Here is a 25,580-nt window from a genome sequence, read left to right as displayed (position 1 = left end):
AAAGGCGCCCGGACATCCTTCCTGTCAATTCCTATTGAGATGTCAGGAAGTGAAGGCGAAGGTCCAGTGCCCAAGTTCAGCGACGCCTCCCCGCGCGCTCTCCTCGACCATGTCGAGGTCAGGAGGGATGTGCTCTACCCGGCTGATGGGAGGAAGTGGCCAAGTCAGAAAAAGAATGAATGACCTCGTTTGCTCTGCCAGGGTAAGTAAAGTCAGCTCCTTGCACTCACCACAAACAAAACCAATGAATGTCAGGGTACATGAGCCTCAGTGGCAACGGCATAGTCATATCTTATAGCCCCACAGCCACATCCACTCTGTGGTGGAGTGGTGGAGAGACCATTGTGCCTCTTTCACACTTCCACATACAGAGATCAACGCAGTATGGAAGGAGTGGGGGAGAAAGGGCTTGGCTTGGGCACAGAGGGCACCAGCCACCTCCGCAAATCAGATGCCTCTCTGAGCCTTTATCCTTGCATGTGGATGGGCTCGACGCTCTGGAGGGAGCTGGCCCACAACCCTTCTGGACAATTATTTTTCTTAAATGTTAAGTAAAAACTGTCAATGCGCGAAATTTGAAACAAAAACTGTTGCAAATGCACAGCAAGTCAGCATAAGAAGGAAAGATGCCTTTAGTGTTTGAAACTTTTGAGTTGCAAATCTCACTCCCAACATTCGCTGATGTTTATTGCCCTGCAAAAAAAAAGCTGATTATAATGAGAACAAGAAGTGTGGGTTTGAGAGGGTTGTAAGGAGGGGTGGGACTGTTTGAAGTGGGACACTTTGAGCTGGTGCGTTGATGTAGGAGGGAAGCTGGAAGGAAGGACCTTCCTGTCCCGGCCTTCGCCATGAGCTTTGAGTGGCCCTGGCAGTATAACTTCCCTCCTTTCTACACGTAAGTCGCGCTTATATCTTTTATTTTTTATCTTTTCGGGAGACCTGGGTTTTAAAAAATAAAACAGTTGAAGCCGGAGGAGCGGAGCCTGTTCCCGGGGTTTGAGGCCGGCTGAAAAATCACTTCCCCCGCGCGGGGCGGAGAACCCGGAGTGAGGCGGCAGGGAAAAGAAACAATGGCCCCAGAGACCCTCCCAAATACCCCCTCCCCCTCCCCATACACCCCCTCCCCAAATACCCCCTCCCATAACAACCCTTCCCCAAATACCCCCTGCCCCTCCCCAAACAACCTCTCCCCATATACCCCCCTCCCAAAACAACCCCTCCCCCTTCCCCCCTCCCAAATCAACCCCTCCCCCTCCCCAAATACCCCCTCCCCCTCCCCCTCCCCAAATACCCCCTCCCCCTCCCCAAATACCCCCTCCCCAAACACCCCCTCCCTCCTCCCCAAATACCCCCTCCCATAACAACCCCTCCCCATATACCCCCTCCCCTCCCCAAACAGCCCCTCCCCAAACAGCCCCTCCCCAAACAGCCCCTCCCCAAACAGCCCCTCCCCAAACAGCCCCTCCCCAAACAGCCCCTCCCCAAACAGCCCCTCCCCAAATACTCCCTCCCCAAACAGCCCCTCCCCAAATACCCCCTCCCCAAACAACCCCTCCCCAAATACCCCTCCCCAAACAACCCCTCCCCAAATACCCCCTCCCAAAATGACAACTCCTCAAAGAACCCCCAAATAACTCCAAAACAAGCCCACAAATACCTATTTCCCAAAACAACCCCAGATACCCCTCCCCAAAGAGCCCCCAAATTCCACCTCCCAAAACTACCACTCAAATACCCACTCCCCAGAACAAAACACCCTCCCAAAGCAACCCCCCAAATACTCTTTCCCCAAATACCCCATCCCCAGATCCACGGAGAAAGCTCTCATGATTCAAGTTTTCTTCAATGGTCCCCCAGTCACGTCGTCTCATATAAAATTTGCTAATGTCTGAATGTATATTTTATACTATGTGGACTGTTGCAACGCTGACATTTTTCTGGATTTTTCAGTCCAGCTACATAAAACATTGTGTCACAGCAACCAAGGATGCAGGACAGAGCTTTGAGGGAATTGTGCAGATTAACAACTTGCATTATCACAGAATTTTCAGTGTGATTAAAATGTCCCAAAGTGCTCCAGAAACAATCACAAGAAGATGAACAAGACTGATTAATTGAAATGATTCACTGTATCATCGAGCATAGGGGGTGAGGCAAGCCCATGATAAGATGAGCACATTTGAAACAGGGAGCAGGTACAGGCCATTCATCTCTTCAAGCCTTCTCCGCCATTCCACTGTATTTTCCCCTTGTCACTTGATTCTCTTGGTATTCAAAAATCTGTTGATCTCTGAATATACTGAACCAACCAGAGAGCAGGTTATATTAGATTTGGTGTTGGGTAATGTGACAGGATTAATTAATGACCTCAGAGTGAAGGCACCCCTAGGTAGCAGTGACTACAATATAATTGAATTTGACATCCAGTTTGAAAAGGGAAAGAGTGGGACTAAGACGAGTATTTTAAACTTAAATAAGGGCAACTATGGGCGTGAAAGCTGAGCTAGCTGAAGTGAACTGGGATACTAGGCTAAGGGATAGATCAATAGAGAAGCAGTGGTAGACATTTAAGGGGATATTTCAGAATGCTCAATAAGTATATTCCTGCTATCAAGAAAAATTCTAAGGGGAGGACCCACCATCTGTGGTTAACTAAAGAAGTTAAGGAAAGTATCAAACTTAAGGAAAAAGCATATAACTGTGTGAAGATGAGTGGCAGATCAGATGATTGGTCAACATATAAAGAACAGCAGAGAATGACTAAAAGGTTAATCAGGAGAAAGAAATTGGAGTATGAAGGAAGCTAGCTAGAAATGTAAAAACGGATAGCAAGAGTTTCTACAGGTAGTTAAAAAGGAAAAGAGTAAGTAAAGTGGTAGTGGGGAGTTAATAGTCGATAATAAGGACATGATGGATGAATTGAACAAATATTTTGCTTCTGTTTTCACTATAAATGATACAAAAAAACCATCCCAGTAATAGCTGTAAATCAGGAGGTAGAAGGGAGAGGGGAACTTGGTGAAATTACAGTCACTAGGGAAGCGGTACAGACCAAACTGATGGAGTTGTGGGCTGACAAGCCTCTGGGTCCTGATGGACTTCGTCCTAGGGTCTTAAAAACGGTGGCTAATGAGGTAGTAGATGTGTTGGTGTTAATTTTCCAAAATTCACTAGTTTCTGGAAAGGTTCCATCAGACTAGTAGCAAATATAATCCCTCATCAGATTGGAAAGTAGCAAATATAGCCCCTCTATTCAAGAAGGGAGGGAGGCAGAGAACAGCAAACTATAGGCCAGTTAGCTTGATGTCCGTCGTGGGGAAGATGTTAGAATCGATCATTAAGGAGGTCATAGCTGGGCACTTAAGAGAAACTCAAAGTAGAATCTATCTACCTACGCCTTAAAACTATTGAATGACACCGCCTTCGGAGGCAGAAAGTTCCAAAGCCACTCAACTCTCTGAGAGAAAAAAATTTCTCCTCGTCTCTGTCCTAAAAGGACAACCCCTAATTTTAAAACAGTGCCCCTTAGTTCTGGACTCACCCACAAGAGGAAACATCCTTTCCACGTCCACCTTGTCAATACCATTCAGGAATTTATTTACTTCAGTCGAGTAACCCCTCACTCTTCTAAACTCCAGTGGAAACAAGCCCGGTCTGTCTAACCTTTCCTCATAAGACAACACGTTCATTCCAGGTATCAATCTAGTTAACCTCCTCTGAGCTGCGTCCAACGCATTTACATCTTTCCTTAAATAAGGAGACCAAAACTGCACATAATATTCAACATGTGATCTCACCAATGTCCTGTATAACTGAAGGTTAACATCCTTACTTTTATTTTCATTCCTCTCGTAATAAAGAATAGCATTTCATTAGCCTTCTTACTTACTTGCTGTACCTGCTTACTAACTTTTTGTGACTCATGCACTAGAACACCTAGATCCCACTGCACCTCAGAATTATGCAGCCGTTCTCCGTTTAAGTAATACTCAACTTTTTTATGCTTCCTGCCAAAATGAACAGCTTCACATATCCCTGCATTGTACTCCATCTGCCAGATTTTTGCCAATTTAATTTTTAACCAATTTATTGGAGTTCTTTGAAGGAGTAGCATGCTCTGTGGATAAAGGGGAGCCTCTAGATGTGCTGTACTTGGATTTCCAGAAGGCATTTGCTAAGGTGCCACATCAAAGGTTACTGTGGAAAATAAAAGCTCATGGTGTAGGGGGTAACATATATAAAAGATTGGCTGGCTGGCAGAAAACAGAGAGTATGCATAAATGGGTCTTTTTCTGATTGGCAGGGGTCTATGCTGGGCCCTCAACTTTTTACAATTTATATCAATGACTTAGATGAGGGGAGCAAAGACATGGTAATTAAATTTGCAGATGACACAAATGTAGGTAGGAAAGTATGTTGTGAGGAGGACATAATGATGTTGCAGACGGATAAAGATAGTTTGAGTGAGTGGGCAAAAATTCGAAACACAAACAGATCAGCCATGATCTTATTGAACGGCAGAGCAGACTCGAGGGGCCAAATGACCACCTTCTCCTATTTCGTATGTTTGCTTGTATGAGTGAGCATCCACAGCACCCTGCAGTTGAGAATTTTAAAGAATCCCGAATGAAGAAGTTTCTCCTCATCTCAGTCTTAAATAGCAGACCCTTTATTCTGACACTGTGATCCCTAGTTCTAGATTCCCCATCTAGGGAAATGTCCAGCATTTTATATGTTTCAATGAGCTCACTCCTCACTCTTCTCAACTCTCAGCCTTGTCTACTCAAATCTCTCCTCATAGGACAATCCGCTCATCCCAGTAACCAGTCTAGCGGAATCCTCATTGCACTCCCTCTCTAAATATATTCTTCTTTAGCTAAGAAGGCCCACACTCTAACCCAGGTTTGGTTTCACTAATTCCTTTTGTAATAAAGTTTAGCATACCATTTGGTTTCCTAATTGCTTGCTGTAGCTGCACGTTAACTCCCTGCCATTCATGTACAAGAACACTGGGGTACCCAGGAGAATTCCTACTTTCCATTCCTCTCACCGTTTAAAAAATAAGTTCTGCTTTTCTATTTTTCCTACAAAAATGGATAACTTCACATGTTTCCATGTTATATTCCATCTGCCGTACACTTGTCCACTCATTTAACCAATCTAAATCTTTTTGCAGCCTCTTTGCATCCTCCTCGTAGCTTACTTTCCCACCAAACTTTATATCATCAACAAACGTGGATACGTTACACTCGATCCCCTCGCCTGAGTCACTGAAATAGATTGTAAATATCTGAGCCTCGAGCATTGACCTTGTGATAGCCCATTAGCTACAACCAGCAAGCCTGAACTGAAAATGACCCATTTATTTCTACCCCTTGTTTTGTATCCATTAATCAATCCTCTGTCCCTGCTGATATATTACCCCCAATTCCCTGAGCCCTCATTTTGTATAATGACCTGTTGTGTGGCACCTTATCCAATGCTTTTTTGAAAATTCAAAGGTTTGGTCTGGTCTGGTCTTTATCCAGCCTATTCATTAAATCCTCAAAAAGCTCTTAACAGATTTGTCAAACACCATTTCCCTTTTCATAAATCCATGTGGACTCTTGCCCAATCATATTATGATTTTCTAAGTGCCCCGATATCACATCCCTAATAATAGATTTCAGCATTTTCCCTACTACTGATGTCAGGCTAACTGGTCTGTAGTTCTCTATTTCTCGTCTCTCTCCTTTCTTGAATAGCATGGTTACATTTGTTACCTTCCAGTCTATGGGGATCTTTCTAGAATGTAGAGAATTCTGAAAGATCAGAACCAATGTAGCATCTTTGGATCAGAATCCACTACCTCTATAGCCATTAATTTGAAAACTATAAGGTCTAGGCCACTGGGTTCGATGGATTTGTCGACTTTCTGTCCCATTAATTTCTCCAGTATTATTTCTTTACTAATAGAAACATCCTTAAGTTAAGTCCCTTATATTCCTTAGTTCCACATTATTTCCAAAGGCTTTTTTGTATCTCCTACCATCAAGACAGATACAAAGTTATTTGTTTAATGTCGCTGCCACTCCTTTGTACTGTATTATAATTTCTCCTGCCTGTTCCTCTCGGACGCCCATGTTTACTCTCGCTAATCTCTTCCTTTTTACATAGCTAAAGAAGCTTTTACAACCTGTTTTTCTATCTCTAGCTAGGTTCTGTTCATATCCTATTTTCTCTTGATCAGTTTCTTTGTCACCCTTTGCATTTTAAAATCCTCTCAATAATCAGGTTTACAACTCTTTCTGGCACATTATAATCTCTTCCTTTAATCTAATACTATAACTTCTCATGTTAGCCACACTTGGACCAATTCTCCTGTTTTTTTGATTTCTTAATGGAATGTATCTTTGTTGTAAATTATGAATTATTTAAATTTTGCCATTGCCTACCATCATATCTTTTAATCTAGTTTCCCAATTTATATTCACCTCTCACACCTACATTGTTCGATTTGTTCAGATTTAAGATTCTAGTTTTGGGCTTGACTAGACTCTCAAACTCAATATAAAATTCCATCATATTATGAACATTCATCCCCAAGGATCGTTTTTACAGTAACCCGGTCTCATTGATGAAAACTAGATTTAAAGTAGTCTGTTCCCTAGTTGGTGCCTCAAAACACTGATCTAGAAAACTATCTTGCAAATTTGGGCTGTCCAATCTGTATGAAGATTAAAGTTTCCCATGATTACTGTATTGTTCTTGTTACATGCATCTCTCTGTCTGACATTCCAACATCTGTTAGGGGGTCTATAAACATCTCTCCCTATTGTTTTGTTCCCGTTATCTCTTAGCTCCATCCATATCGATACTACTTCTTGATTTTCCAACTGGAGGTCCTTTCTTTCTACTGTTTTTATTCCATCCTTTACTATCAGGGCTACTCCTCTTCCTTTACCTTTTTGCCAACTTTTTCTAAAGCTTAAGTATCCTGGAATATTTATTTTCCGACTTTAGTCACTCTGCAACCAGCTCTCCATAATGGTCTCAGATCAAACCCATTAATTTCTGTCTGTATAATTAATTCATCTATTTTGTACTAATTGCTTTGCACATTGAAACATAGTGCTTTCAGCTTTAGTACCTTTCTATTCCTCCCTTTTCTCATCTTAATCATTAATGCTGCATAACCTGTGTTAAGCCCTCTTTCTCTTCCTGACCATTTCCACTGATTTTTTAACCCAAATCATTACTCAGCTCAACAGCCTCATAATTTCTCTTTTTACTTTTGAATTTACCCTTTCCTGAATCCTCTACCACCCCTGCCCCACCATGAGTTTAGACCTCTTTCTCCTGCCCTAGATATTCAATTTGCTGGCACACTGGCTACAGCTCAGTTTAAGTGAAACCCCCGCCAGTGGTACAGTTTTCTCTTTCTCCAGTGTTGGTACCAGTGCCTCATGAATCAAAACCCCTACTCCATGTCACTATTGTAACCACAAACCTCTCATTTTGTTTGGCCCTATGTCAGTTTGTAAGTGGCTCTTGTAACAATCCAGACATTACTAGCTGTGAGCTTCTGCTTTCTGCTTTTTAATTTCAACCCTACTCCTCAAATACTCTCAGCAGAAGCTGCTGATTCCTAGTTCTATATCTGTCATTAGTTCCAACATGAACCACGACAACCGGACCTACCCCTTCCCACTCCCAATTCTTCTTCAACCCTGGTGCCAAGCAGTCAAGACAAACTTCAAAACTCCCAGTCCCAGCTGCAGAAAACAGTATCTATCTATTCCCCGACTCTAGTGTCCCCGACCACTACAACATTCCTTTTTGCTTCACCCACTTGAATAGTCTCCTACACAGACATCTTGGGCAACTTGCTCATCCATGCTGTAGACTTTGTCCTCATCCACACAGGCAGCAAGATCCTCATACTTGTTGAACAAGGGTAAAATCCCAGGCTCTTCCAACGCTGCACCTGGGCTCCCCTTACCCGAACCACTTCCTAATCTAAGGGGTGTGACTGTCTCCTAAGTAAAAACATCCAGGTAACTCTTCCAGCTCCCTGATGCCGTGTACTGTCTACACCTTGGACTCCAGCTCAACAACTTTGAGCTGAAATTTTCTCGAGATTCAAACCTTTATTGCAGATGTTGTTGTCCAGGATCACAATGCTCTCCACAAATTCCCATGTGCTGCAGTTGTAGCACACCACCTACACTGCCATCCTTATATAACCTTGTTTTATTTACACTAATTAAAGTTTATGTATTTAATCAATTTGGCTTATTTGTTTCAAAAGTGATTTCTTGGATCTAGTTTAAGTTAAAGATAGGTTAAATTGCATGTTTATCTGTAAACTTACTCCTGCCAGCTCTGCTTGTGCTGTGACATCACTTTTCTCTTGCGCCGTTCACTTCTCTCTGCTGCTGCTTAGTCTGCTTCATTTAAGTCCTTGGGACTGCTTCTGTGATGATCCTCACTCTCCTGAATCTCTGAGGCTTAAGGCAACCATGTACAAACTACAGAAGTAATGTTTTGAATTCCCTTTTCTTGTTCCAATTGTCCTAGTGGTATATCTTTAATTAGTAGTGTTGGAAGAATCATTAACATGGCACACTGTTTTCAACATGCAGGGTTGAGCAGGCTTCATGTTATGTGTACCCATCATGTAACAGCAGCCAAGGATTTAAGGGAGAGCTTTAAAAGTGTAGTATTGATTCACAACTTGCATTATTACAACATCCACAACGTGCTTCACACTGTAGGTTGCAAAACACATCAGATCTGTTGCAGGATGTTGTAGGTCAGTCTCAATCTCTCACTCAACTATTTGATTGATCGCTCCAGCTAATTTGGAGAAGCTGATTAACTAACTCATATGTTTAAGAGTTTCACAAACATGAAAGTATGTCATACCTTCGTTTTAAAATAAGTACAAAACTCTTTAACAGTCTAATAATGTTAGTAAAAAGAAATTAACTCTGTTCTTGTTAGCCACTCTTCCAAGAAAACCAATACAACTTTTGTTCACCCTCTTTGTAAAGCAGCACTTCTGTCCTGAACTTGCCCTTACCAATCCTGAACTGTATGAACCTTCTTATTCTCCCCAGCATGTCTGATATTATAGTTTTGAGTTTACTATCTCAATTAGGGGAACTCTGAGATGCTTCTTCAAGAGGCCTCATTTAGCATATTGTTCGTCATTGACTTCCCACTAACACTGGGATTCAGCCTCATTATTCTCTGCATTGCCTCTATGGATGTAACCGTACTGAAACTAGTGTATGAGACTGTAGTTGCCTGTCAGTCTTATTTCTTGCTGTGGTTGGACTGCAGGTAGTGGCTGACACAGATGTCCGCTTTTCAAATTATGTGAAGGGACAATAAGCAGGAAGGACTTTCATTTATATAGCGCCTTTAACATAGAGAAAATGTCCCGAAACGCTTCACAGAAACGTAATCAGACAAAAATTGACACCACGGCAAAGAAATTTGGTCAAGAGGTGAGTTTTAAGGAGGAGAAAGAGCTGGAGAGTCAGAGCTTTAGCAAAGGAATCTCAGAGCTTAGGACCTAAGCTGCTGTAAGCACAGCTGCCATTAGTGTAGCAGTGGCATACGGGATACACAAGAGAAAAGGATGCACCAGAATCCAGAGTTGGAAAAATGCAGAGTTCATGGACTGTCAGTCTGTTAAAGATAACAGATAAAGGGAAGGGCTAAGCCATGGGGGGATTTGAATGTGACACCACCAATTTATGCTACACGGCTCTCCGGCCAGTGTAGTGCATTGTACTGAAACAGAAAATGCTGGAAAAACTCAGCAGGTCTGACTATAATGCATTGCACTATCTCGACCTGTGAAATTTCTAATAAACTGAAGCAGTTTAACTATTTCCTTGCAAAAGGCTAGCTTTTCCAGTTGCTCACTTAATTAAGGTAGTGAACAATTGAGTTCCACAGAGCAGAAGGATGTCTGATTTCAGTCTGAGTTACCTAAATGCAGTCAAAGCAGCAGTAGGGATGCTACAATCAGCCTCAGAATTGAGGTTAGAGAGGGGAAAAATCCACCAGGGTTCCCATTCCTGATTGCCACTTTTAATTAACCCGCCAATGTCAAGATTCACAGATGAAGAGTGGCCAAGTTACTGGAGAGTGGCTAATGTCTACGGAACTGTACTCCAGCAAAGAGTCAACACCCTTAGGAGCAAAGGGGGGAAATTTATAAGCAGTTTTTCAAAAGCAGAAGTTTCACTGTCCTGTGCCCTTCCCTTTTTATTTTCCCCAGTCTTCTCAATGAACCAAGTTGAGAGGCAGACTAATAGGAATCTCCACACACACATGGCAGTGACACTTTGCAATTCGGGAGCTAGAAATTGGGCTATCTGCTTTGAGGGGGATGGTATAGCCCCCTGGGTCAGTCTTATGCCAAAGCCTTTATGTTGGGTTGGGAATGTAAATAATTAAATCTCTCTTGCTGCTTGTCTCGCATTATTGGGAAATGTAATTTTAAAGTTTAAGCAAAAAGAATACCAAAAGAAACAAAAGTCCAAAAGTTAACCACATACGTCAATGGACGGTCATTTTACCCATCATTAAGTCACCAATATTGATTGTTGCTTAGGGCAGGGATACTAAATATAGCTCTATGCAAAAAAGAAAAAAATTGTTAATAGTCGATTTTTCCCCCAATGTTGGCAAAGATAGTAGACCGTCTTCATTGGATATGCTAATTCATTAAAACAAGCTCTTAAACAAAAATCTAGCTGAGCTCAGGACAAGAATGTACTTGCGACTGAGAAACTATCCAGTTCTTTTGTTGTTTAATCTCCGGTTTGATCTTGCCTGTCAGGGCAGCGTGAGATGGTAAGATTAATTTAAATCTTGGCCTGTGATTTGTTGATTTACAGGGTAGCAACAGCACAATTATAGAAGTTTTCTCTCCCTCTCCAGAGTCAAGCATTCTAACTATAGCCGTACACAGCAACTTTTAAGAGAAACAGATGTAATTCTCCCATAGTTTTGCCATTACATATTTGTCCAATCTGTCCAATTACCATTGTTGTTAATGTTCTAGACAAAGATCAGCCCTTTTCACTTGATTTGATGCTCCTTGTAGGGATCAGTATGTCAGATAGAATTGATACAAACAAGAAGCTAAATGTAGGATGAGTTGGAACGGAATGTGAATTGCTGGTTGACTCACCCATTCACGTGGAAAGGTGTGCAGCAATTGTGAATGAGCAGTATGTCTTAGTGTGATCAATATCTAGCAAGGTAGGGAAGCAAAGATGCTGACGTCCAACCATAGGTGATCATGTGTGTGAAATGACTGGAGAACAATGAATACATCATTTCAAATCTCCAGGATGGGGGGAGTGGATTTGCGACGACAAATGCACTTGCATATTTCTGCACATACTGGGAACGCTTACCTTCCAGAATTGACCATACACAGGTACAGCACACTATAGGTACTTTTAAGCTGCTTTACTGACACTACTGCAAGTGGTCTGAGGATGCAATTCACAAAACTCAATGAGTTATTGGTTTGTGAGTATAATTGAGCATTATCTCATAAAGCGCTGCGTGTGCTGGGCTTGTATTGTGCATTGATAAATTGTTAATAAGATGTCTCTTTCTATCTCTTGAATCCACGAGCCAGTGTTAAAAGTGACAGATATGGATTATCCTGAGCCCTCCACTCCTAGGCGCACATTTCAGTGTCACATTTATATCATTATTGATCAACTGATCCACTGAAATAAAGGAATGTTTGGAATTTACAAAAAGTGCTTCATCATGTTGAAATGTCTCAAAGTACTACATATGGTGAATTACTTGTGGGAATGTGTCGATTATTATGAGACCAAATTTTGTGCTTGTTTTTAAAATGAATCATAAATTATTTTGGCACAAGAAAACATTTTGTTATTTCTACAGTTCTTTTATTTGTCCATCTCTAGACTGCAGCCAAATGCTAACACCCAGCATAAGCAGCTGGCAGCATGGTGCTCACTGGTGCTCTCCTACCTGCGTTATCACAAGCTCTATACTGTTGATGTATTGGAAGCCCAAGAAAGCCCTCTCTTCCACAATAAGAAGATCCAGCGTATCCTTTACTGTGTCAGCCTCTGAGACAGAGAAATGTTAAACTTCGTTAAATGGTAGACTCAGGTTGTTTTGTTTCACATTTACTCACCCAAGCTTGAATCCTTGAACCCACATCCTGCAGTTTATTCATTGATACAATTTATCCATTCCAAATGTTTTTCCAATATAGACATTCCTTTGTACCCACCTTGTACACTGGTACTCAGAGCCATTTAGCAACATAATTGTCTTTCTTTGTACTTCCTCCGAAGGCTCGAGCATTCCCTCGGTTGGATGGTGTCCTGAGTTGTGAGCAAAACTGAAGATGGAACCATTGATGTCGTTATCAGAGATGCAGCGACATTATCTCTATTGATAAAACCTGCTGTGATTAGACAAAAAATCAGTTTGTGCTGTCGCAGGTATATCTGTGCTATGCAGCTTTACCCTATTGAATGGAGCTTGCACAGCAGGAACTTAATTCTCCAATTCAGTGATACCATCTCTTCAAAACAGGTTAAATGCCATGTAGTTAAAAAGTATTGTATCCCTATTGTGTGTTGCGAAATGGAATCACTTGGTGGAAGAAAACAGTTTTGCTGACAAAAGATGGGAGGGACAATGCTGTCCAAAGCATTGTCAAGAAAGCACGATATTTCCCTTAACTTTGTTATAAAGGCAAGTTTCCCATAGAAGCTATCCAAGTTGTATTAGAAGAACTCCGGAAGAAAGGTTTGTGCACAGAGTAAAACCAAGTTTTAAGCATCTGCTTGTAAAATTTCTTCAGATTTCCTCCAGGCCCAGCCTGGATGTTCCTTTTTTAATATTAACAGAGCTATAAATAACAATTGTTTATTCTCAGTTTACATATTATCATCTATATGAATACTTTTACTGATTACTTTGTAAGCTGCTCACTGGGGTCCCTGCTGGCGCAGTGAATAGTGAATACACATACCACATTGGTTGGTACTGGGCCATGCAGACTAAGATGTTGCATGGCTTATGCTGAGTTAGTTGATCTTAGAAAGGCATCTTGTTAAAAAAGGGTTTATTGACATGGGTATTACAATCGATCTCACTGGGGTGGGAAGGCAAAGATCAGCCAAGGATTGGGCTCCTGATGCCACTCGTCATGTGTGGAAATCAATTGAGGACAGAATTAACTAATGATCTTATGGTGCTGGGCATGATCAAATAGTCTGACCTTGGATGTGTAAACTCATGTGTGGTGAATGACTACTTGGATAAGGGACTTCCAGTACTATACTTCTAATTTCACTATTTGTGTATTGAAGTTAATATCGAGAAATATGTAGCTCACAAATGTGTTTTAAGGAGTATAATCTGTAATTTGTTTTGCTGTTAGGAAACTTAGAGTGGATTGATAAAAATAAAACTCGCTGTCTGATAATGTGGAGGAGACCAGAAGAGTGGGGGAAACTTGTGTATCAGTGGGTAAGAACTTGCTTTGCCGCATGCTTTTTTAATGTGTTCTTGCAGCACATTCCACATAGTACAGCAAATACCCTGATCAATACGTAGAGGGTTTTTAACTTAATTCACCACAAATCTTTTTTTGCTGCATTTGTTTTGTCAATTTTGCAGAGTAACTGATGATAGGTAGAACTTTCCTTAACAAAAAAGCTCCATGAACAGCAATATACCAAAACAAAGAGAAACTCATGGTATTATGATATTTAATGGTTTTCAGCCTTAACTGCACCAATATGGTACTCCCCTTTCACACCCATCCTTGAAGCCTCTCTCAGTGAGAGTCTAGTGCCAAATTGTCCAGATCAGCATGGTCAGTTTTGTTACGGGCTTGCATTCACCGGGCAAGAGGGATTATTCAAACTAATTTCACTTTGGTTCTTAGTTCCAACAATTAGAGGAGCCTTTCATCGGATCAGTCCACGATGGTCCTTCCCAAAGGTGAAAGTCCATATGCTAACCACTGCCAAGTCTTAAAATGTATACAAACTGCTTAATTTTTAACATGTTCAAAATTGCTTACCATTCTACAAACTTTATATTCCTATCCTTTTTGTTTCTCTTTCGCTTCCAAACTTAGCTTGAATTGGAAATACCATGCTGATGCAATTAGGGCAGAGTACGGTGAGATTTATTCCACTCATGTTCTGTGTCTGACCTGTGTGTTCTTGATACTGATTGCATCAAAGAAATGATGGTGCAAAAAATGGAAAATCCTTCCATTTGCAGAATGCTATTGTACCTCAATTTGATGAGTAAAAATGGAAAAAAAATGTCCTAACCCATCCTAAAGTCAGAAACTGCAGCAAATTATGTTGTAATACTACTTTAGGATTGTAATGCTTCAAGAAAAAAATTCTGTTCCAAAGTTATTTTAGCCTTGTTGAAAACTATTCAATTTCACAATTTACCTAATGTAGTAATCCAGTTAACAGAATTGCAGGGAGCACTGGTCCAAAGGTGGAAATTAGTAAATAAAATCTGATCTAGAAGAAACCCAGTAAAAACAAAACTTGCATTTATATAACACTTCATTACGACTCAATCATCTAACATCACTTCACGTACAATTAATTCTGAAATGTGGTCATTGTTCTCAGTAGATGTAGCATCATTTTAAAATTTTTTTTAAAATTCTTTCATGGGCTGTGGGCATTGCTGGCAAGGCCAGCATATGTTGCTCACCCCTATGCTCATGCCCTTGAGACATGGTGGTGAGCTGCTGCCTTGAGCTGCTGCAGTTAACTGGTGTAGGTGTTGTTAGGAAGGGAGTTCCATGATTTTGACCCAGTGACAGTGAAGGAATGGAACTATAGTTCCAAGTCTGGATGGTCTGTGACTTGTAGGTGGTGGTGTTCCCGTGCGTTGCCTGCCCGTATCCTTGTAGGCGATAGAGGTCGCGGGTTTGGAAGATGTTGTCACAGGAACCATGGCAAGTATATGGTACACACTGCTGCAACAAGGCGCCAGTGGTGGAGGAAGTGAATGCTTAGGTTGGTGAATGGGGTGTGATCAAATGGGTTGTATCGTCCCGAATGGCATCGATGAGCTTCCTGACTCTTGTTGGAGCTACACTCATCGATGCAAGTTGTGCGCAGCAGAATCGTAGAAGTGAGATAAACAACCAGTAAATCTGTATAGCTTGAAGGTGAAATGTTAGCCAGATCACCAGAGAACTCCCTTTTTTTTTAAGAATTCAGATGTTTAACATCCACTAGAATCATGTCACACTAAGCTACTAAGTGTCAGCGATACATGACAGAAATGTTACAGGTGTTTCCTCCAAAGCAAAGGTAGTCTTTGATCAATAGTTTGATCATCAATATGGTATGTGTACATAGTTGATTTTAAGTGGTGATTTCACCAGTCTTTCATTACTATGCAACTTAATACCAATGCCAACAAAGTGACGTGAGTTAAATTACCTTAAAATTTATGTGCAATTATCTAGTGCAACTATAGCTATGCCTAAATGTCCTGTGCTGAGAGCCATCTATTTTCTTTAAAGCTCTTTATCTTGTGAATCAATGTCTGGTGTTTAAATATTTTGCAGGTTTCAAAGAATGCCATGACAAACTCTGTTTTTACATTTTATGAACTCTCCAATGGAGATGACACTGAGGGTGAAGGTAAGGAGTTTTGATAATTACCTGCCATTAATTGAGCACTGGAAGCAATTGGCAAGTTGTCTCCCCTTTTAATTGTTCTTGTTTTTCTCTCTGTCTGTATATCCTGACATCTAGAATTCAACTGAGTATCCCTCTACACTCAACTGCCATCATTTTTCTATTAACTCTTCATTGATAATTAAGGAGATGCTATGTACAATTGACAAATTGGTTTGCCTACTTCTGATGAAAACAAACTTGTAACCACATAATTGTATAAAAATAACCTTTCCCAATGTACTGTTTAAGACCATCCAGAAGCAATAGACCATTCTGGTTACAAATTCATGCCCTAATACATTTAACTTTAAGCTAAGCTACCCTCATAAAATGAAGTAAAAGTAAAAAATAAATTGGGCGTGGTTCATCAATTTATTATGTAATTTAGAACCAATAAATTTACCATACAAGAGGAAACTATTTGGCCCATTACATCCATGGCAGTCTTTACCTGAAGTTGTATGCTTTCCCATTTCCCTGCCCTTTTATATTTGTTCTCTTCCCACACTTATTCAGTCCACTTTTAAATTATGTTGCAGTCTGTGCATTAGTGCGGTAAAGCATTGCATATACGAACAGGGAGTCGGAGTAAGCCATTTAGTCCCTCCAACCTGCTCCACCATTTAATAAGATCATGGCTGATCTGATATTCTAATAATCCCCTCAGTGAAAAAGTGTTTTCCAACTTCTGCCTCATTCTTTCTAATGATAATCAGGTCAGTGCTCTCATGTTGCTATTCCATCAAGCAGTGGAAACAGTCTTTCTCTGTTTAAACTATCTGTATGATGACAGCACACCAGCCATACATCTGGATGGGGCATCCTCCGCTTTCTATTCTATAAAATTTCTTACTTATGTTTAAGAATATCATATTGCAAAATAAAATGAGGGATTTTTTTTTCAAGTAAAAAAGCCCATCGGTTTTGAGAGTTAGCTTGATCTCACAGGGATGCAAAGAATCTAACGCTGGAATCTGACACACAGAAAATACACTGCAGTTAGTGAGTGAGAAAAGATAAGTAACTTTCTTATGCTTGACTTTTTGTCAGAAGTGCCATGCTGATGAAAGGTCAGGAATGATACTGTGCCTTTTTTTTTTAACACTGATGGTCCTGCCTTATCTTTCAAGCAACTCCCATTATTATAAAGAGCTTACTGACTTGTGTTCAACTCACCTAGTAAATTTCCATAGAATTATGTTGTCAACGAGAATGAAAATTGTCATGCTTTCATCACAGGCATTATGTTCTATCCTTGCTAGAGTTCCATGGTTTGGAGGAATGGCTTCTGCTACGGGCACTACAGTCTTTGCAATCTGAGCAAAAGGCAGAGATCATCACCCTGAGTGACAGCAAAGGCGTCAAGTTCTTCTGATGACATCCTTGTTGGTCTGAGCAGCTGCTGGAGACTTACACAGATTGTGTATGGAATGAAGACTTTACAGTTAATGGCAATGAAGACTAGCCCTCAAGGAAGAGCGTATTGGATTACAGATCTCCAAATTCAAGACAACACAGTTGTCATGACATTGACTTTGTTATGCACAGCCTGGCTGCTTGCAATTGCAATCTCCTTTTCATTCTTCATCCAAATAATCTTAAAACTATTATAGTTCCATGTACTGAGTGGAAAATGCAGCATTACTGATTGCACTGTACTGATCCCTGTGTGTGCCAACAGAGAAAAACGTTCAAAAGCAGAATACTTCCACATAGGCAACCAGTACAGGTACAGATTTAAAGGTTTACATGAGGGAGTTCAAGATGTTGCAAACCCACAATAATAATTTTCCCCAGTTGCAATTATGCTAGGCCACAATTAAAGCTAAATTAATTAAAATGATTTACAAAAGGGGCCCTCCACCCCCCTTAGCGTAACTTCAAGAAGCCTGTCAACCTGATCTTGCTCAGGGAGTGACAGTGATTAGTTTGTTGACTACTCATTCATTATGAGTATTCTTTAATCTGTATATCTTTTCTATTTAAGCAGTCTGTTTATTTTCTATAGGTGTCTTATAAAGCATTGGGTAGCAGGGAATCGTCTGCTGATACTGAGATTTATGTGTGCTTGCATTGCTTTGAAAAGTTGCAGGTTTTTTTTGATGTATAACACTTGTAATTAGCCAGTATAAAAGGTAAAAATAATGAATGCAAAATGCAACATTGCTGGCAATGGAACACAGACCTCATGAAAGTGCTAAGCATTCATAATGACCATACGTTGCAAATTTGATTGTGCTGGGTGGTTGCAGCGTAGGATAATACCTGGGGTGAAAGAAATGGATCCAGTCCCTACTCAAATTACACAGAGCTAGAATTTTCCACGGTTGGTGGAATACATCAAGTACCACAACAGAATAATATATAACTATCAACCTTGGAATTATTTTTGACTTTCCAAGATTTCTGCTTTTTGGTGTTCAGTGATATAACCTCTATTGCATCCCACCTCCACATCCCCAAAAAAAACAACTCTGTTTGCAGTACTGAGATTTTGGTTTGATTGTTATATTTTGCAATTTAAATCAACATGATGTGAAAATATTAATATTTGACAGGAACTTTCTAATTATCTCAATTATTTGCTCTAGAGATGGGATTACAATAGTGGAATTTTATGCTGTGAATTCCTGTCCTCTCCAGACACTTGAACTCATAATCTGATACTTCAGTGCAGTGCTGAGGGACAGCTACACTGACCTTTTGAATGCAATGTTAAACCAAGGCCCAGTCTACCTTCTCAGGTGGATGTAATAGATCCCACAGCACTATTCCAAGAAGAGCAGCTGGTGTCCTGACCAATATTTATGCCTCAACCGAAGAGACATAAAAAAAAATCTGGGTAATTTATCTCATTGCTGTTTGTGGGAGCTTTCTGTGTGCAAATTGGCAACCACGTTTCCTACATTACCACAGTACTTCAAAAGTACTTAATTGGCTGTCAAACGCTTTGAGATGTCCTGAGGTCATGAAAGGCGCTATGTAATTACATGTCTTTATTTTCTTTTATCAAAGGGCTAGCTTTATATATGTGTAACAGTTTTAAAGTGAGGGAACCACTTCAATCGGTTGTGATCAGCTTTTAATTGGAACCTGTGCAAATTGGTCCTCGTAGTCACTTATGTCCCTTTTTCGTTGACATGCTTTGACGGCAACTCAAATATAGGTGCTGATTGATGAAATGTGATTGGTCAACAAGATTTTTTAAGTAGTTTCTTTAAGAAATCAATTTAAATTCTGCAGTTTATGATCAATTGCACAGAATGGTGGCTGATTCGCACAGTGCTTCTATACTTCAAACTTTGCTTCTTGTTAAAGTCAGTTCTGAGGTAATTAAAAATAAATTTTAAAGCTCTCTCAAAGTGAAAATTGTATTTTTTATTTCCAAATACTTGTATTGAGATTAGCATGGGCAAGAATTTGATTATCACTAATTGCAGGGATTGATCATCAATCATTTACTTGCACACCTGGAGTCTCATGGGTCATATATGAAAAATTATAAAACAAAATACCGAATTCAAAGAAAGTTTGTCCTTCCCACCCCCACAATTAAAAATTTGCAAATTAACCGTTTAAATTTTCTGCTCCGTTTCAGGGGCTGTCTGCAGGAGGCAGGTGACCAAAGCTTCACAGACTGATAGCCAGGTTCACAGTTTGCATGATGATTAAGGACAATAATTCAAGCATCTCTAATCTACCATTTTTGCCTTCAGTAGCTCAGCAGCAGAGAAACTTTCTTCTAGTATCAGAGACCAGAACAAGGGACTTAAAGCTGGGTCAGTTCGAAGTGAAATCATAATGAACCTTTTCACACTAAGGGCCGTGAAAATCTAGAACTCTCTTGTTTCCCCTTCCCCACTTTTCCCAAAAGGCTCTGATGCTAGTACAGTTGAAAATTTCACAACCTGCGATTGATAGAGTTTTGTTAAGCTTATGAAGAGATATAGAGCCCAAGGGATAACATCCTTCTAATAATGGGATAGCTGGAGCCAAACACGATGCTCTAATTCTAGCTAAACAATGTCTTGTTCCAATTTAAAATCCTAAGGAACTTCATTGTGTTCTCAAACAGAATTTAACAACAAGCCGCATAAAGAGACATGAGGGCAGATGACCAAAAGCTTGGTCAAAGAGCTGGGTTTTTAAGGAGCACATTAAAGGAGGAAAGGGAGGCAGAGAGGTTTAGGGAGGCAATTTCAGTGCTTAGGGCCTTGGCAACTGATGGCATGACTGCCAATGATGGAGGATTGAAATCAGGAATGCTCAAGAGATAAGAATTAGAGAAGCACAGATATCTTAGAGGACTGTAGGACAGTCTGTTATCATACCCTCTCTCCTATCTGCTCAAGCAGTGAAAGACATCATCTCAAGAGGCCACTTTAGACCTGCTAGTCTGTTTTTAAAATTGGACATAAAGAAAAAAGATGCAAACAGCATAAAATATGTATATGAGAGAAGTGCCACCAGACCCTAGGAAGAGGAATAGGCCTTTTAGCCCCTCGAGCTTGTGCCACCATTCAATTAGATCATCCCTCAACTCTATTTCCCTGCCTTCTCTCTATAAGCCTTGATATACTTACGTCACAAAAAACTATTAATGTCTGTGTTTTGACTCAGCATCATAGTCTATTGAGGGAACAGCAAGTCTGGAGAGAGGGCAATTGTATCCATTAGAGATATAATTATTCACATGGGTTACAGAATCAAATGGTTGTGTTGAGGGTGAAAATAATTTACACTTCTTTTGGGAATCTCACAAAGCATGCCACATTGCCATGGAGATGGGCTGTGAGGATTAAGAAGTTTTTTTTTTAAATTTAGCTGGGCTTTCCCTCGTAAAAGGCATTTGCAGATTTGACCTTGTGTAAATTGCAGCTCATTGAGTCAGGGGCGTGAAAGATAAATGTTAAGCCTGCACTTTAATCAGAGAAAATACTATCAGTTACCATGTGGGTGGGGGCCTCAAGCTTAGTTTGGAATGTATGAGGGGGAAAGAAGCTGGAAGATATGCCTGGTTTGAAGCTAGGGAAGAAACCTACAGTGGCCTTCATAGAGGTTTGTGACAGCAGTCAGCAGAGTCAGCTTGGAAGGCTGTGGGAAAGCTGTTGGGTATCTGCTGACAACCAAAACAAAGAGCTGAAGTATACACAGTTATGAGGTCTTAAAGAAAAGTTGGAGGATTGCTTAGCTAAAAAGCTAATGGAAGGACCCCCATAAAATCCTACCTCGGAGAATAGCTGGAACACTGAGGAGAATTGAACTGGATTCCAGAGGGTTCTGGCATACCTTTAAATTAGTCACAAAAGAAGTGAATTAACCTTCAGGATTCCTGTAAAGTATAAGGGGCGGAAGTAAAATGTAGAACTGAGTTTATAACGAAAATTATAGCATTAAGGGAATAGTGCTTGCTTTGCTTAATTCCTTTTATATACAGTAAAATTTGTTTTTGTATAAAAATGTGAAATCTTGCAGCGTAGTTCTTTTTGTTATTTATGTTTCTTTATGATTAACTGTAACAAAAATAATGCTTTGAGATACATATCTTTTTACAGCATGACACTTCAGAAGTATATTTATTTTATTAAAACTCAATGTATCAACATACAGTTTGGGGTTTGAATAATGTAAAGGGTTGAATGCTATGATTTTGTCTATGACATCTCCATTCAAATCTAATTCAGACTTACCTTTAATTGCATCATTCTCAATATGAAATATAGAATCTTAGAATGGTTACTGCGCAGAAGGTGGCCATTTGTTCCTCCATGTCTATACAGGCTCTCTGCAAGAGTAACTTAGCTGGTTCTACTCCCCTGCCTTTTCCCCCACAAAATGAGTAATTGGGTCAACCAGATTCTGTATAGATTACAGAAAGGTTAATGCAGCAACCAAAACAGACTCTTGCCCAGTCCCTCGTTTAGAAGATTGTATTGACAGGGTTGCCAGTGCCATGTTCTCACTAAGATAGATTTATTGACAGGATACTGGCAAGTACCTTTAACATCACTAACTAAGGAGATATCGGCTTTTGTCACATCTAATGGGCTACACTAATGCCAAGTGATGCCATTTGGGCTAAAAAATGTTCCAGCCACTTTCCAAAGACTAATGAATTGGGTTATAAGCAATGTTCCTAACTGTGTGGTTTATCCGGACGATGTATTGGTTTACAGCAGTTGTTGGAAATGTCAGTTAAACTAATTGGAAGTACTATTTTTTTAAAAATTATTCATCAGATCTCGTAATAAACCTTGGCAAGGGTGAGTTTGCAAAAGCTCAAGTAACTTACTTAGGGCATCTCATAGGGCAAGAACAGGTATTGCTAAGAGCAACAAAGGTACAGGCTCTGGTAGAATTCCTTACCCCTAAAACTAAACGGGAAATCATGAGATTTTGGGAACGTGCAGTGTCTATTGTAAGTTTGTGCCAAACTTAAGCACGATAGCTGCCCCACTAACAGACTTATTACAAAAGAAGTCAACGGTAGTATGGTCAAGAGAGTGCCAGGCAGCTTTTGAGGGATTGAAGGCAATTTTAAGTCATAAAACAGCGTTAGCTGCCCCTCATTTCACTTCAACCTTCAAGATGGCATTCGATGCCAGTGACTTGGGGATGGGTGCGGTCTTATTGCAAGATGATGAATCAGGCATAGAAAAGTCATTGGGATACTTATATAAAAAGTTCAATTGCCTTCAAAAAAGATATTCTACCATAGAAAAGAAAACCCTGGGATTGTCACTAGCTCTAATACATTTTGGGATATATGTCCATCATGGCTGCAAAGAAACCCTAATATATACTGACCATAATCCCCTGGCCTTTAAAGAAAAGTTTAAGACTCAGAATGCCGGTCTGTTTCGATGGAGTTTTTTTACTACAGCCTTATAACTTGAAGGTTGTCCATATTGCTGGAAAAGATAGTGGACAGAATCATCTGCCTGTCAGGCAGGCCAGTCGGCAGCGGGCGCCAAGCCAATCGCCACCCGCGATCGGCTGCACGCCGCCGTTTTACATGGGCAGGCCAATAAAGGCCCACCCAGCGTGACGCATGGCTGGTAGCGCTACCCATGCGAGCGGGGGGAAGGGAGAGAGTCGGGGCCTGCGCTCTTTCACAAATGTGTGCGAAAGAGTGCAGCAGTCTCCCTGAGGCACGGAGCTGCCTCAGGGAGATGAAGTTCAATCTGAAGCTTCAAAATAAAAAGTTAAAAATCACGTACACATGTCCTCTCATGTGACAGCATCACATGAGCTGGGACATGTTTATGATATGTTTAAAAAATATTTATTAATTTAATAAGCCCTTCATGAAACCTCATCCCACCCGTGAATGAGGTTTCATGAAAAATGCGAAGGCCGCTTGGGTTCTTCGCCTGCCCGCCAACCTTAAGGTTGGACGGGCAGCCCTGTCAATTTTGTTAATTGGTTTATTAATGGCCTTTACGGGCCTTTGACAGTTCAGCAGGCACGCACCTGCCGAACGACAAATTGGATTGACGTGCGGTGACGTTGGGATGCACACCCGACATCATGCATCATTTTACACGTCAGTGTGTGAGGGCAGACCCCACATGCCGAAGAGAAAATTCTGCCCAATGTAATTGCTGATGCATTATCCAGGGTGTATTTTTTGTTCGTATGCTATTGAAATTGAAATATCAGAACCTGTACAGAAATTCTGTGTAAGGAGTGAGTAAGAATGGGCAAGTGCATATTTAAAATTTATATATATATATGTTGTATATGTTTTTCCTATATGTTTTGTGATGAAACGCCTCTGAAAATGGTGTTTCATTCCTTAGAGGTGAAGGCATGTGGGGAACCCGTTTTTTGGAAAATTTGAAGGAGATTAGATTTTGGACAATTCTTCCTCCTGACTTAATTTTAAGAGTTTGGAATATTAATTTGAGGCTGTGACTATGCCATTCTTCAAAAAAAAACTACGGGTCAAGATAGATGTCCAGTGGGGAGCACCTGGAAAGGAAAGGGATACTTTGTATATCTAAGTTAACTACGAATTGCAGTTGCCAGGCTACAGACTGGCCTAAGAGAAGTATTCTTTGAACATTATAGTCTTTAAAACTCTCAGACAGTGAATGTGTGTGTGGGCGCCTTTGAAGCAGGATGCAAGAAAAAGAATCTCGTTCCCTCTCTCTGACCCACTTTTGTGTTAAATTTCCTCAGAAACATCTCATCAGGATAACTCATCTGTTTTTTTGAGAGTTCACAAAGTTGTGATAAGTAAGAGTCATCAAGGACAGTTTCACCAACAAATCCATCTGAAAGAACTTCCAGATCTATTGTGACCAGAATTCCGTTAGATCAATAACGAGATTTTTTTTAAATTTTATCCATTTTAAAAGAAACATTCCCATACTCCAGCCTCTGCAGGGGACTGTGTTTGTTTTGTCCTCTTTTGTGTTTGTGTACAAGTGTATGGGGGTTCAATTATCTGACTTTTTAAAAAGGAAAAATCATTACACTTTTAAATTACAACTTGTACATTAACCAGTTTATTAAATTGTTTTTAAAAAGGAAGTTTGTTTTATAATAAATAAATTATTTCCTTGTGTTTACTGAAAGAAGTCTGCATAGAGTTTTTTTAATGCTGTGAATAACAGTATCAAAGGAAAACAATTGGCTAGTTTTGTGGGTGAATTAAACACTTAAACTATTGATACAAACTGTGGAGAAGTAGGGCTTGAATTAACTGTGCACCCCTCTCATCTTGGGCCAGAACATAAGATTAGGAAATTGTTCTTTAATTATCCAATTCCCTTTTGAGAGCCATATATGAATCTGCCTCCATCACACTCTCTGGCGGTGCATTCCAGGTGTTAACCACTTAGTGTATAAATAAAAAAAATTTCTTCATGTTGCCTTTGGTTCTTCTGCCATTCACCCTAAAATCAACGTCCTCCATTTCTTGGCCCTTGTTTCAATGGGAACAGTTTCTCTTTATTTACTCTGTCCAGACCCCTCATGATTTTGAACATCTTTATCAAATCTACTCTCAACTTTCTTTAAGCAGGACAGCCCCTGCTTCTTCAATCTACTCAGGTAACTGAAGTCCCTCATCCCTGTTCTATCCTCATAAACTTTTCTGTGCCTTCGCTAATGCCTTCATATCCTTCCTAAAGCATGGTGCCCAGTTGAGGCAGAACCAGTGTTTTATAAAGGTTCACCATAACTTCTTGGCTTTTGTATTCTATGCCTCTATTGATAAACCCCAGGATCCTGTATACTGTTACAAAAGTATAATAATTTTCATAATATTTTTCTGGTTTGTTGTAAAGTAGGTTTTTATGTGTGAGTGTAAGTGGTTCTGTCTGTGATTTAATTACATTGGAGTCAGACTGCAAGCTTGGAAGTATCAAAAGAAGCTAGGTGTAGAAATGTACTTGAAATGCTAATGAGTAAACATGGATACTGTCTGTGAGGTGTGAAGGGAATTTGCATTTTTAGATAAGTGAAGGGATTGTTTGGATTTCAAAGGGATGTTAGTCTGTATACAACTAGCCAGATAAGCAAGGCTAAGGAGTATGTTTATTTTCCTCAAAGAACAAGAACAAAGAACAAAGAACAAAGAAAAGTACAGCACAGGAACAGGCCCTTCGGCCCTCCAAGCTTGCGCCGATCATATTGCCCGTCAACTAAAACATTTTGCACTTCCGGGGTCCGTATCCCTCTATTCCCATCCTATTCATGTATTTGTCAAGCTGCCTCTTAAACACCACTATCGTACCTGCTTCCACCCCCTCCTCTGGCAACGAATTCCAGACACTCACTACCCTCTGCGTAAAAAACTTGCCCCGCACATCTCCTCTATAGATTCCT

At 40.3% G+C, this 25,580-nt stretch overlaps 1 protein-coding gene and 1 long non-coding RNA gene across 2 annotated transcripts; one reads left to right on the top strand and one right to left on the bottom strand.

Annotated features, from left to right (window-relative positions):
- The first annotated feature begins 766 nt into the window (after positions 1-766).
- On the top strand, positions 767-19,112 carry vps25 (vacuolar protein sorting 25 homolog). Its single transcript, XM_078529746.1, has 6 exons — positions 767-895; positions 11,955-12,100; positions 12,760-12,813; positions 13,451-13,539; positions 15,629-15,704; positions 17,006-19,112. Exons 1-6 carry the CDS (start codon positions 849-851, stop codon positions 17,116-17,118), a joined length of 525 nt encoding a protein of 174 aa, XP_078385872.1. The 5' UTR covers positions 767-848; the 3' UTR covers positions 17,119-19,112.
- Positions 11,863-17,039, bottom strand: LOC144668031 (uncharacterized). The gene is made up of 3 exons (XR_013573411.1): positions 16,920-17,039; positions 12,290-12,383; positions 11,863-12,120 (listed from the first exon to the last, which is right to left on the bottom strand). It is a non-coding gene; the product is annotated as an uncharacterized LOC144668031 (long non-coding RNA).
- Positions 19,113-25,580: the final 6,468 nt, after the last annotated feature.

This window comes from Cetorhinus maximus, chromosome 25 (genome assembly GCF_964194155.1).
Source record: "Cetorhinus maximus chromosome 25, sCetMax3.hap1.1, whole genome shotgun sequence".
NCBI lineage: Eukaryota > Metazoa > Chordata > Chondrichthyes > Lamniformes > Cetorhinidae > Cetorhinus > Cetorhinus maximus.
The sequence above is the reverse complement of the archived record's forward strand: the minus strand, read 5'-3'. Positions and strand labels throughout refer to the sequence as shown.